Source organism: Bombina bombina, chromosome 4, assembly GCF_027579735.1.
Source record: "Bombina bombina isolate aBomBom1 chromosome 4, aBomBom1.pri, whole genome shotgun sequence".
NCBI lineage: Eukaryota > Metazoa > Chordata > Amphibia > Anura > Bombinatoridae > Bombina > Bombina bombina.
Window position 1 is genome coordinate 583145394 of NC_069502.1, and position 12416 is coordinate 583157809.

The 12416-nt window shown below is 42.1% G+C and overlaps 1 protein-coding gene across 1 annotated transcript in view; it reads right to left on the reverse strand.

The window, feature by feature from the left end:
* MMS22L (MMS22 like, DNA repair protein) overlaps nt 1-12416 on the reverse strand; it is an 881591-nt gene that overhangs the window by 812990 nt on the left and 56185 nt on the right. The window contains exon 5 of the mRNA XM_053712068.1: nt 882-1059. Within this exon, the coding sequence (XP_053568043.1) occupies nt 882-1059 (178 nt within the window). The remainder of the gene's footprint in view (nt 1-881; nt 1060-12416) is intronic.

Consider the following 12416-nt stretch of genomic DNA (forward strand, 5'->3'; position numbering starts at 1 on the left):
ACCTATGTTGGAGAAACAACACATTTTGAGTCTCATAAAACAATGCAAATATTACACAAGCGAGCACAACAGGGAACAGGCCTAGGGTGCATACACTAGTTTGTTTTCATGTTTAAATGTAAGCTCATACAATCTAGGACAGACAGACACTTCCCCCCCCCCCCCCAATGTTTTAGTAAATAGGATTTATTTTATTTATTTTAACATATTGTTAAATACTTTACATCATGTTCAGCGTAATAACACAGGAAGCAGGAGGCAAGTAAAATAAATAGTATATATTTGTCATATATATGAAAGTGACACAAACATGCTAAAAATATTTTTGCCCAAAGAAAAGGTGAAATAAACACATTTTAAATTTTAGTGTATGTCTGTGTACAACTTATACTGAAGTATCTACTGCTCACTGGCTTATAAAACACAGCTCCCCAGAAAAAGTTGGTTTATTCAGAGAGGAGGGGGGGGGAACCACAAGACAAGAACACATGGTAATACATTTTTAAATAGTCGCTTTCAGATGGAGAACCAAAAGCTTTTAAGTACAATGTCCCTTTATTAGAGCATGTCATTTTATGACTATCAACCTTTCATTACTGTGCTGAACCAATCAGGAGCGCTAGTCACACATCTGAGTTCAGTGGGTCCTAAGCGGTAGTCTTACTGTGTGTTAAACCTCTTTGAAGGGGTTAATCACACAGTAGCGCAGGGTCGATAGTCATAAAATGACATGCTGTAATGATTTAGAGCATTCAATTTTTCGACTAGTTAGGCCCTTTAAAATTATAAGAAACAAGGCCTGAATCAAGCAAACAGAAACCTAGATGAGCTAAAGGAAATTTACATTTTAAGAGGATTTAAATTTGTGTTTAGATAAGAACCTTGCCATGGTGTTGGATAGTGAAGGCCCCAAGAATGTTGCTTGGTAGTTCATTCAGACGTCCAATATACAAACATAAGCCATTCAGCTCCTCTATAAGTTTTGAAGGAAGTTGCGCCTCCATTTCCTCATAAGGATGAAGTGAACCATCATCAGTAACTTTTTCTGACTCTAAAAATCTACATTTAAAAAAAAAAAGTTGCAATAAAATTGTACCAAGAAGGAAAAAACAATTTATGCTCACCTAATAAAATAATTTATTTCATGGTGGTTAGAGTCTATTACTCCTGGGAATTACTCTTCCCTGCCACTAGGAGACAAATATTCCCAAACCCAGGAGCTCTATAAGACCTCTCCCACCCTACTTGAAACTAGTCTGACATATAGCCAAGCAAAAAAGGTAGGAAAAGATATTAAAGGGACAGTCTAGTCCACAACAAACTTTCATTATTCAGATAGTGTAATTTTAAACATTTTTTCAATGTACTTCTATAACCAATTTTGCTTTGTTCTCTTGATATTCTTAGTTGAAAGCTAAATCTAGGAGGTTCATATGCAAATTTTTAAGGCCTTGAATGCTGCCTCTTAGCTCAGGTCTTTCAGATAGATAATACTGTGCTCACACACATGGAGTTCCTAGGAGCCAGCACTGATTGGCTAAAATGCAAGTCTGTCAAAAGAACTGAAATAGGAGGCAGTTTGCAGAGGCTTAAATACAAGATAATCACAGAGGTACAAACTAGGGATGCACCGAAATTTCGGCCGCCGAAATTTTCGGCCAAAAATGGGCCTATCCCATTCAGGCCGAAAGAGGGGCAAACCAGCCAAGAATTGCATGCTTTATCTGCCCCAAACCTACACTTGCTGGCCGCCACTTACTGCATTCACCGCACCTAAAATTAAGGCCGGTGCAGCTAGAGGCCTTTAGGCCATTTGGGTTAGAAGCTACATTTCCCACAATGCCACTCACGCATTAAGTCACTGCAGCACAGCCTCCTCCCTCCTTTCCTACCTAGAGCGGTTCCTCTTTCTGCAGAATCTGCACTTCCTGAAAGGCTCCAGTGTACTGTTGGTGTGGAAGAAGAGTTGCTCCGGTTCAGCAGTTCAGCTCCGTTAGAGACAACGGAGGCTTGATTTGCAGCTGTGTAGTGTGGGAAGGTAGAGAGGGGTTGCTCTGCGTTAGGCTGCTGTAAATCAAACCTCCGTTGTCTCTTAACGGAGCAACTCTTCCTCCACATTATATATAATATTTTTACCTTGAAGCTACAGCTGGATGCGCCGGAAAAAACACTCTCAGGCTCCGCCTTTTCCAGAGTTTTGTACCACCCCTTGCTTCCTGCTACTCACTGTCACCTCTGTCTCTGCGCCGCCTCCTGGGACTTGTAATCCAAATGATCCTCAATCGAGCCTCATATAACAAACAATTGGGCAAATGAAAACTACAATACACTGCAGCCTTAGCAGCACTGCAAACAGTCTAGGTAATGTAGGGGATTGGTACTTTCCCAAGTTGTGTTGTGGGCTGTAGTTCTTGTAAGAGCGCTTGTATTAAAAACATAAAGGTATCAAAGGAATCTGTTACTAAAACTCCCATCACACACTGCGCAGGTAACTATTACCTCCTGCAATACAGTGGGGAGAAACACTGAGATCACAGGTTAGTGACACATAGTCAAGTGCAGAACTCAGGGAATTTGTAAGGAGGGAGAACTGGGGGTGAGGAGAAAAGTACAAGGAGAGAGTGAAGGGGAACCAAGATTACAGGGAGAGAGTGAGGGGGGAGCACAGGGGAAGAGCCAAGAGTAAAGGGAGAGAGCGAGGGGGGAGCACAGGGGAAGAGCCAAGAGTACAGGGAGAGAGTGAGGGGGGAGAGCCAAGAGTACAGGGAGAGAGTGAGGGGGGAGAGACAAGTGTACAGGGAGAGAGTGAGGGGAGAGAAGAGTACAGGGAGAGAGTGAGGGGGGAGAGACAAGTGTACAGGGAGAGAGTGAGGGGGGAAGAGACAAGAGTACAGGGAGAGAGTGAGGGGGGAAGAGACAAGAGTACAGGGAGAGAGTGAGGGGGGAGAGACAAGTGTACAGGGAGAGAGTGAGGGGGAAGAGACAAGTGTACAGGGAGAGAGTGAGGGGGAAGAGACAAGAGTACATGGAGAGAGTGAGGGGGAAGAGACAAGTGTATACAGGGAGAGAGTGAGGGGGGAGAGACAAGTGTACAGGGAGAGAGTGAGGGGGGAAGAGACAAGTGTACAGGGAGAGAGTGAGGGGGGAAGAGACAAGTGTACAGGGAGAGAGTGAGGGGGAAGAGACAAGAGTACAGGGAGAGAGTGAGGGGGGAGAGACAAGTGTACAGGGAGAGAGTGAGGGGGGAGAGACAAGTGTACAGTGAGAGAGTGAGGGGGAAGAGACAAGAGTACAGGGAGAGAGTGAGGGGGGAGAGACAAGTGTACAGGGAGAGAGTGAGGGGGGGGAGAATAGAGTACAGCAAGAGAGTGAGGATATAGAGACAAGAGTACAGGGAGAGAGTTTTGATTTAAACAGCTTTCATTAATCAGACAGAGCATTGGTAAAGCTTACCAATCAAATGTAATCTATCTAGCCCTTACTGTTTTGCATAGATATAAAAGTTTTCTAGGCCTATATTTAATTTGGATAACTGGTAAACAAAAACAAAAAAATCTCTTAAATCTGAGTCTGTTACATAGAACTGAATGAAGAATGTATATTTATATTAAATTAATTATCAACAATATATTATTCTTCATTCAGTCATATATAACAGAAATAGATATTTATTTATTTTGCTTTTTTAAGTTATTTTTCTGTCCAGTTTCGGTGTGTTACTTTCAATAAAAGTGTGGTTAATGGTTATTTATTTTATTGGCTTGTAGTTTTTCATTTCAGATTCATTAATTTCAATAAAAACTCTAATATTATAATAAAATTATAGAAAAAAAACTATTTTAAAATAATTTTTGAAATAAAAAAGTCATTTTCGGTTTCAGTTTTCGGCCAAGGGCCTCCTGAATTTTCGGTTTCGGTCCAGAATTTCATTTCGGTGCATCCCTAGTACAAACTGTATTAATATAACTGTTTTGGTTATGCAAAACTAAGGAATGGGTAATAAAGGGCTCGTAGCCACCCCCTTTTGCGTCTCTTATTGGGGGAGGTGTCACAAATATCTCAGGATTCAACTGCTAAGGAGTTAACTTTGTTTAGCTTGCACTCAAAACAGTTATTTGTTTTCAAGAAGAATTGTGTTTGTATTTTCTTTGAAGTGCCAGAACCCCCTAAATAGCCACCAAATGTTAGTGTGTATGCATTGGGTCATAAAGTCACTGAAGCTCTTAGTCACAGAGATACACAGGATAAAGTTTATGGCTTAAGCTGTCAATAGAATGCCTGATGCAAAACAGGCCCTTCATTACAAAAACTGACCAGGTCACTGACAGGACATTGGTATATTATGTACATATGTGGGTTAAAACTGTTATAACCTAAAGGAAGGTAAATATGACAACCTATGGCATATTTGATATCAAACCGATTCTCCCAATAAAACTAAAAGGTTCTAAATATGTAAATATAGAAATTTCTTACCTAGCAGAAATTATACTGGCTTGTATAATCTCAGGCAAGAAATTAGTCTATTGAAGGTCATAAAGACAAGGGGGTTTCTTAGCCCGCCCAGGAGGGTGTGGTTAAGCAACCTGATCTCTGAAAAGTAGGTTTAAGAATCTTATTTTTTTAACAATAAGATTGTCATTCTTACAAGGGGAGCTGCTGTACAGAAGTAAGGAGCCATCATTTTCATGCCAGTCCCTGGCGCAGATCTTGAAGCTAGTAAAGTATTCAATTCTGTTTTTCTCCTTTTTATTTTAAAACGCTGTTTGCATGTGTAATTTTATTTGTAACAACTTTTTATTAATAATGCATTGTGCATAATATTTTTGGCATAATAAATAATTCCTTTAAGTTTTGCCTTTGTCTAATAATTGAACCACGTTACTGAAAGAGACTGGAAAATTAGAACTGTATAATTTAGGTTATTTTCTGCTAAATTGTATTTCTAGAGTTAATGTGTAAAGTCTGGGTTTTTTCTTAGGATTTCCCCTTTAATAAATTTTAAGTGGCGGCAGTATTTGAGCTATAGGATTGTTGGTTTAGTGTGGGTGGCATTAAAAAGGGAGTTTAGGGCATTTCTCTTACGTCTAGTACAGACTAGGGAGTGGGATTCACCCTTGCACCCACTAAACTGAATCACAAGCTTGCCTGGTGTGGCTAGATTGTGACCTATAGGTGACAGAAAAGGGGGCCGATAACCCTTTCTGTGCCAAATAAGTGACTGGCGCAGGGTTGGATAACCTTGGTTCGTCACAGTGAATTACACTGCAAAGCAGATAATTCTGAAACTCTTCGAGCAGAAGATATAGCTACCAAAAACAAAACTTTCCAAGATAATAACTTAATATCTATGGAATGTAAAGGTTCAAACGGAACCCCTTGAAGAACTGAAAGAACTAAATTTAGACTCCATGGAGGAGCCACAGGTTTATAGACAGGCTTGATTCTGACTAAAGCCTGTGCAAACGCTTGAACGTCTGGTACTTCTGCCAGACGCTTGTGTAACAAAATAGACAGAGCAGATATCTGTCCCTTTAAGGTACTAGCTGATAACCCTTTCTCCAATCCTTCTTATAGAAAAGACAATATCCTTGGAATCCTAATCTTACTCCACGAGTAACCCTTGGATTCACACCAACAAAGATATTTCCTCCATATCTTATGGTAAATTTTCCTGGTGACAGGTTTTCTAGCTTGGATCAGAGTATCTATGATTGATTCAGAGAACCCACGCTTGGATAGAATTAAGCGTTCAATCTCCAAGCAGTCAGCTGCAGAGAAACTAGATTTGGATGCAAGAATGGACCCTGTATTAGAAGATCCTGCCTCATTGGCAGTGTCCATGGTGGGACAGATGACATGTCCACTAGGTCTGCATACCAAGTCCTGCGTGGCCACGCAGGCGCTATCAGAATTACAGAGGCCTTCTCCTGTTTGATTCTGGCTATCAGCCAAGGGAGAAGGGGAAACGGTGGAAAGACATAGGCCAGATTGAAGGACCAAGGCGCTACTAGAGCATCTATCAATGCCGCCTTGGGGTCCCTGGACCTGGATCCGTAAAAAGGAAGTTTGGTGTTCTGACGGGACGCCATCAGATCCAACTCTGGAATGCCCCAAAGCTGAGTCAGCTGAGCAAACACCTCCGGGTGAAGTTCCCACTCCCCCGGGTGAAAAGTCTGACGACTTAGGAAATCCGCTTCCCAGTTGTCTACTCCTGGGATGTGAATCGCAGATAAGTGGCAAGAGTGATCCTCCGCCCACCTGATTATCTTGGTTACTTCCTTCATCGCTAAGGAACTCTTTGTTCCTCCCTGATGATTGATGTATGCTACAGTCGTGATGTTGTCCGACTGAAATATGATGAACTTGGCCGCCGCTAGCTGAGGCCAAGCCTGGAGCGTATTGAATATCGCTCTCAGCTCCAAAATGTTTATCAGGAGAAGAGACTCTTCCTGAGACCATAGGCCCTGAGCTTTCAGGGAGCCCCAGACCGCGCCCCAGCCTAACAGACTGGCGTCGGTCGTTATGATGATCCACTCCGGTCTGCGGAAGCACATTCCCTGACACAGGTGATCCTGAGACAACCACCAGAGAAGAGAATCTCTGGTTTCCTGGTCCAGTTGGATTTGAGGAGACTAATCTGCATAATCCCCATTCCACTGTTTGAGCATGCACAATTGCAGTGGTCTGAGATGAATTCGAGCAAATGGGACTACGTCCATTGCTGCTACCATTAATCCGATTACCTCCATGCACTGAGCTACAGATGGCCGAGGAATTGAATGAAGAGCTCGGCAAGTGCTTAGAAGCTTTAACTTTCTGACCTCCGTCAGAAATATTTTCATTTCTACCGAGTCTATTAATGTTCCCAGGAAGGGAACCCTTGTGAGTGGGGACAGAGAACTTTTTTCGGTGTTCACCTTCCACCCGTGAGACCTTAGAAAGGCCAGAACAATATCCGTATGAGCCATGGCTCTGGGAAAAGACGACGCCTGAATCAAGATGTCGTCCAGATAGGGTGCTACTGCAATGCCCCGCGGTCTTAGAACCGCTAGAAGGGACCCTAGCACTTTTGTGAAAATTCTTGGAGCGGTGGCCAACCCAAAGGGAAGGGCCACAAACTGGTAATGCTTGTCCAGAAAAGCGAACGTTAGGAACTGATGGTGATCTTTGTGGATAGGAATATGAAGGTACGCATCCTTTAGATCCACGGTAGTCATATATTGACCTTCCTGGATCATCGGTAAGATTGTCCGAATGGTCTCCATCTTGAAGGATGGAACTCTGAGGAATTTGTTTAGAATTTTTAGATCCAGGATTGGTCTGAAAGTTCCTTCCTTTTTGGGAACCACAAACAGGTTTGAGTAAAAACCCAGTCCTTGTTTTGTAACTGGAACTGGACATATCACTCCCATCTTGATTAGATCTTCTACACAGCGTAAGAACGCCTCTTTCTTTGTCTGGTCTGAAGACAGACGAGAAATGTGGAACCTTCCCCTTGGAGGAAGGTCCTTGAATTCTAGAAGATATCCCTGAGCAACTATTTCTAATGCCCAGGGATCGGGAACATCTCTTGCCCAAGCCTGAGCAAAGAGAGAGAGTCTGCCCCCTACCAGATCCGGTCCCGGATCGGGGGCTACCCCTTCATGCTGTCTTAGTAGCAGCTGCAGGCTTCTTGGCCTGTTTACCCTTGCTCCAGCCCTGCAAAGGCTTCCAGGTTGCCTTGGGCTGTGAAGTGTTACCCTCCTGCTTTGCGGTTGCAGAGGTTGAAGCAGGACCCCTCCTGAAGTTGCGAAAGGAACGAAAATTAGCCTTGTTTTTAGCCTTAAAAGGCCTATCTTGCGGGAGGGCATGGCCCTTTCCCCCAGTGATATCCCAAATAATCTCTTTCAACTCTGGCCCGAAAAGGGTCTTTTCCTTGAAAGGGATATTCAGTAACTTAGTTTTAGACGACACATCGGCCAACCATGATTTCAGCCATAGCGCTCTGCGCGCCATGATGGCAAAACCAGAATTTTTTGCCGCTAACTTGGCTAATTGCAAAGCGGCATCTGTTATAAAAGAATTAGCCAGCTTTAGAGCTTTAATTCTATCCATAATTTCGTCATATGAGGTCTCTGTCTGGAGCGACTCCTCCAGCGCCTCAAACCAGAAAGCCGCTGCAGTAGTCACAGGAATAAGTTATAGGGAACATTTTCTTAAAGATAGGGGGGGGAACAAAGGGTACACCTGGTCTCTCCCACTCCCTATTCACAATCTCCGCCACCCTCTTCGGGATCGGAAACGCATCAGTGTATACAGGGACTTCTAGGAATCTGTCCATTTTACACAATTTCTCTGGGACCACCATGGGCTCGCAATCATCCAACGTAGCTAATACCTCCTTGAGCAGTACGCGGAGGTGTTCCAGCTTAAATTTAAACGCTAAGGAATCTGATTCTGCCCGCTGAGAAATCTTTCCTGTATCCGGAATTTCTCCCTCAGACAGCACATCCCTCACCGTCATTTCAGAGTGTTGTGAGGGTACCACAGATAAACCTTCCAAAGCTTCTGATTGCTCATACTCTGTTCTTAAAACCGAGCTATCACGCTTTTTAGGAAAAACTGGCAGTTTGGATAAAAATGCCGCAAGGAAATTATCCATGACTGCTGCTAATTGTTGTAATGTAATAGGAACCATTGAGCTAGAGGTACTAGGCATCGCTTGCGCGGGCGTGACTGGTGTCAACACATGGGGAGAGGAAGGTGGACTATCCTCATTACCTTCTGTTAAAGAATCATCTTGGGCTACATTTTTGAAACGTTATCTTTAAAATGCATAGATACATTAGCACACTTTAAACACAAATGTAAAGGGGGTTCCACCATGGCTACTAAACACATAGAGCAACGTCTATCTGTAGGCTCAGACATGTTAAACAGACTTAGACAGCACTCAAAGACTGAAAAATACAATTTGAGAAAAAAACGGTACTGTGCCTTTAAATAATAAAAGCGCACACTTTTTTACTAAATGTTCAAAAATGATCCAATCTTTCTGAAAATTTCACCACACGATCTTAATGCTTGGTAATGGTTGGACAGCAAATATCAAGTCAATTAACCCCTTAATGCCCGAACTGGAGCAACCTAAAGCTGACAACCAGTTAGCAAACTACAGCACCATGCCACAGCAATCTGCTGTGGCCCTACCTTGCCCCTGGGGATTAGTTGATGAAAAAACATAATTTATGTAAGAACTTACCTGATAAATTCATTTCTTTCATATTAGCAAGAGTCCATGAGCTAGTGACGTATGGGATATACATTCCTACCAGGAGGGGCAAAGTTTCCCAAACCTTAAAATGCCTACAAATACACCCCTCACCACACCCACAATTCAGTTTAACAAATAGCCAAGAAGTGGGGTGATAAGAAAAAAGTGCGAAAGCATATAAAATAAGGAATTGGAATAATTGTGCTTTATACAAAATCATAACCGCCACAAAAAAAGGGCGGGCCTCATAGACTCTTGCTAATATGAAAGAAATGAATTTATCAGGTAAGTTCTTACATAAATTATGTTTTCTTTCATGTAATTAGCAAGAGTCCATGAGCTAGTGACGTATGGGATAATGACTACCCAAGAAGTGGATCTTTCCACACAAGAGTCACTAGAGAGGGAGGGATAAAATAAAGACAGCCAATTCCTGCTGAAAATAATCCACACCCAAAATAAAGTTTAACGAAAAACATAAGCAGAAGATTCAAACTAAAACCGCTGCCTGAAGTACTTTTCTACCAAAAACTGCTTCAGAAGAAGAAAATACATCAAAATGGTAGAATTTAGTAAAAGTATGCAAAGAGGACCAAGTCGCTGCTTTGCAGATCTGGTCAACCGAAGCTTCATTCCTAAACGCCCAGGAAGTAGAAACTGACCTAGTAGAATGAGCTGTAATTCTCTGAGGCGGAGTTTTACCCGACTCAACATAGGCAAGATGAATTAAAGATTTCAACCAAGATGCCAAAGAAATGGCAGAAGCTTTCTGGCCTTTTCTAGAACCGGAAAAGATAACAAATAGACTAGAAGTCTTACGAAAAGATTTCGTAGCTTCAACATAATATTTCAAAGCTCTAACAACATCCAAAGAATGCAACGATTTCTTCTTAGAATTCTTAGGATTAGGACATAATGAAGGAACCACAATTTCTCTACTAATGTTGTTGGAATTCACAACTTTAGGTAAAAATTCAAAAGAAGTTCGCAACACCGCCTTATCCTGATGAAAAATCAGAAAAGGAGACTCACAAGAAAGAGCAGATAATTCAGAAACTCTTCTGGCAGAAGAGATGGCCAAAAGGAACAAAAAAACTTTCCAAGAAAGTAATTTAATATCCAATGAATGCATAGGTTCAAATGGAGGAGCTTGAAGAGCCCCCAGAACCAAATTCAAACTCCAAGGAGGAGAAATTGACTAAATGACAGGCTTTATACGAACCAAAGCTTGTACAAAACAATGAATATCAGGAAGAATAGCAATCTTTCTGTGAAAAAGAACAGAAAGAGCAGAGATTTGACCTTTCAAGGAACTTGCGGACAAACCCTTATCTAAACCATCCTGAAGAAACTGTAATATTCTCGGTATTCTAAAAGAATGCCAAGAAAAATGATGAGAAAGACACCAAGAAATATAAGTCTTCCAGACTCTATAATATATCTCTCTGGATACAGATTTACGAACCTGTAACATAGTATTAATCACAGAGTCAGAGAAACCTCTTTGACCACGAATCAAGCGTTCAATCTCCATACCTTTAAATTTAAGGATTTCAGATCCTGATGGAAAAAAGGACCTTGAGACAAAAGGTCTGGTCTTAACGGAAGAGTCCACGGTTGGCAAGAGGCCATCCGGACAAGATCTGCATACCAAAATCTGTGAGGCCATGCCGGAGCTACCAGCAGAACAAACGAGCATTCCTTCAGAATCTTGGAGGTTACTCTTGGAAGAAGAACTAGAGGCGGAAAGATATAGGGAGGATGATACTTCCAAGGAAGTGATAATGCATCCACTGCCTCCGCCTGAGGATCCCGGGATCTGGACAGATACCTGGGAAGTTTCTTGTTTAGATGAGAAGCCATCAGATCTATTTCTGGAAGTTCCCACATTTGAACAATCTGAAGAAATACCTCTGGGTGAAGAGACCATTCGCCCGGATGCAACGTTTGACGACTGAGATAATCCGCTTTCCAATTGTCCATACCTGGGATATGAACCGCAGAGATTAGACAGGAGCTGGATTCCGCCCAAACCAAAATTCGAGATACTTCTTTCATAGCCAGAGGACTGTGAGTCCCTCCTTGATGATTGATGTATGCCACAGTTGTGACATTGTCTATCTGAAAACAAATGAACAACTCTCTCTTCAGAAGAGGCCAAGACTGAAGAGCTCTGAAAATTGCACGGAGTTCCAAAATATTGATCGGAAATCTCACCTCCTGAGATTCCCAAACCCCTTGTGCCGTCAGATACCCCCACACAGCTCCCCAACCTGTAAGACTTGCATCTGTTGAGATTATAGTCCAGGTCGGAAGAACAAAGAAGCCCCCTGAACTAAACCATGGTGATCTGTCCACCATGTCAGAGAGTGTTGTAAAATCGGTTTAAAGATATTAATTGAGATATCTTTGAGTAATCCCTGCACCATTGGTTCAGCATACAGAGCTGAAGAGGTCGCATGTGAAAACGAGCAAAGGAGATCGCATCTGATGCGGCAGTCCTAAGACCCAACATTTCCATGCATAAGGCTACCAAAGGGAATGATTGTGACTGAAGGTTTTGACAAGCTGATATCAATGTTAAACTTCTCTTGTCTGACAAGGACAGAGTCATAGACACTGAATTTATCTAGAAACCTAAAAAGGTTACCCTTGTCTGAAGAATCAATGAACTGATTGGTAAATTGATCCTCCAACCATGAACTTGAAGAAACAACACAAGTCGATTCGTATGAGATTCTTCGAAAATGAGAAGACTGAGCAAATACCAAGATATCGTCCAAATAAGGAAATACCAAAACCCTATTCTCTGATTACAGAAAGAAGGGCACCGAGAACCTTTGAAAAAAATTCTTGGAACTGAGGCTAAGCCAAACGGTAATGCTTGTCTAAAAAGAGAATCTCAGACACTAAAAGTGATCTGGATGAATCGGAATATGCAGATACACATCCTGTAAATCTATTGTAGACATATAATGCCCTTGCTAAACAAAAGGCAGGATAGTCCTACAGTAATCATCTTGAATGTTGGTATCCTAACATAACGATTCAATAATGATAGATCCGGAACTGGTCTGAAGGAATTGACCTTCTTTGGTACAATGAAGAGATAAAATAAAACCCCAGCCCCTGTTCCAGAACTGGAACTGGCATAAATACT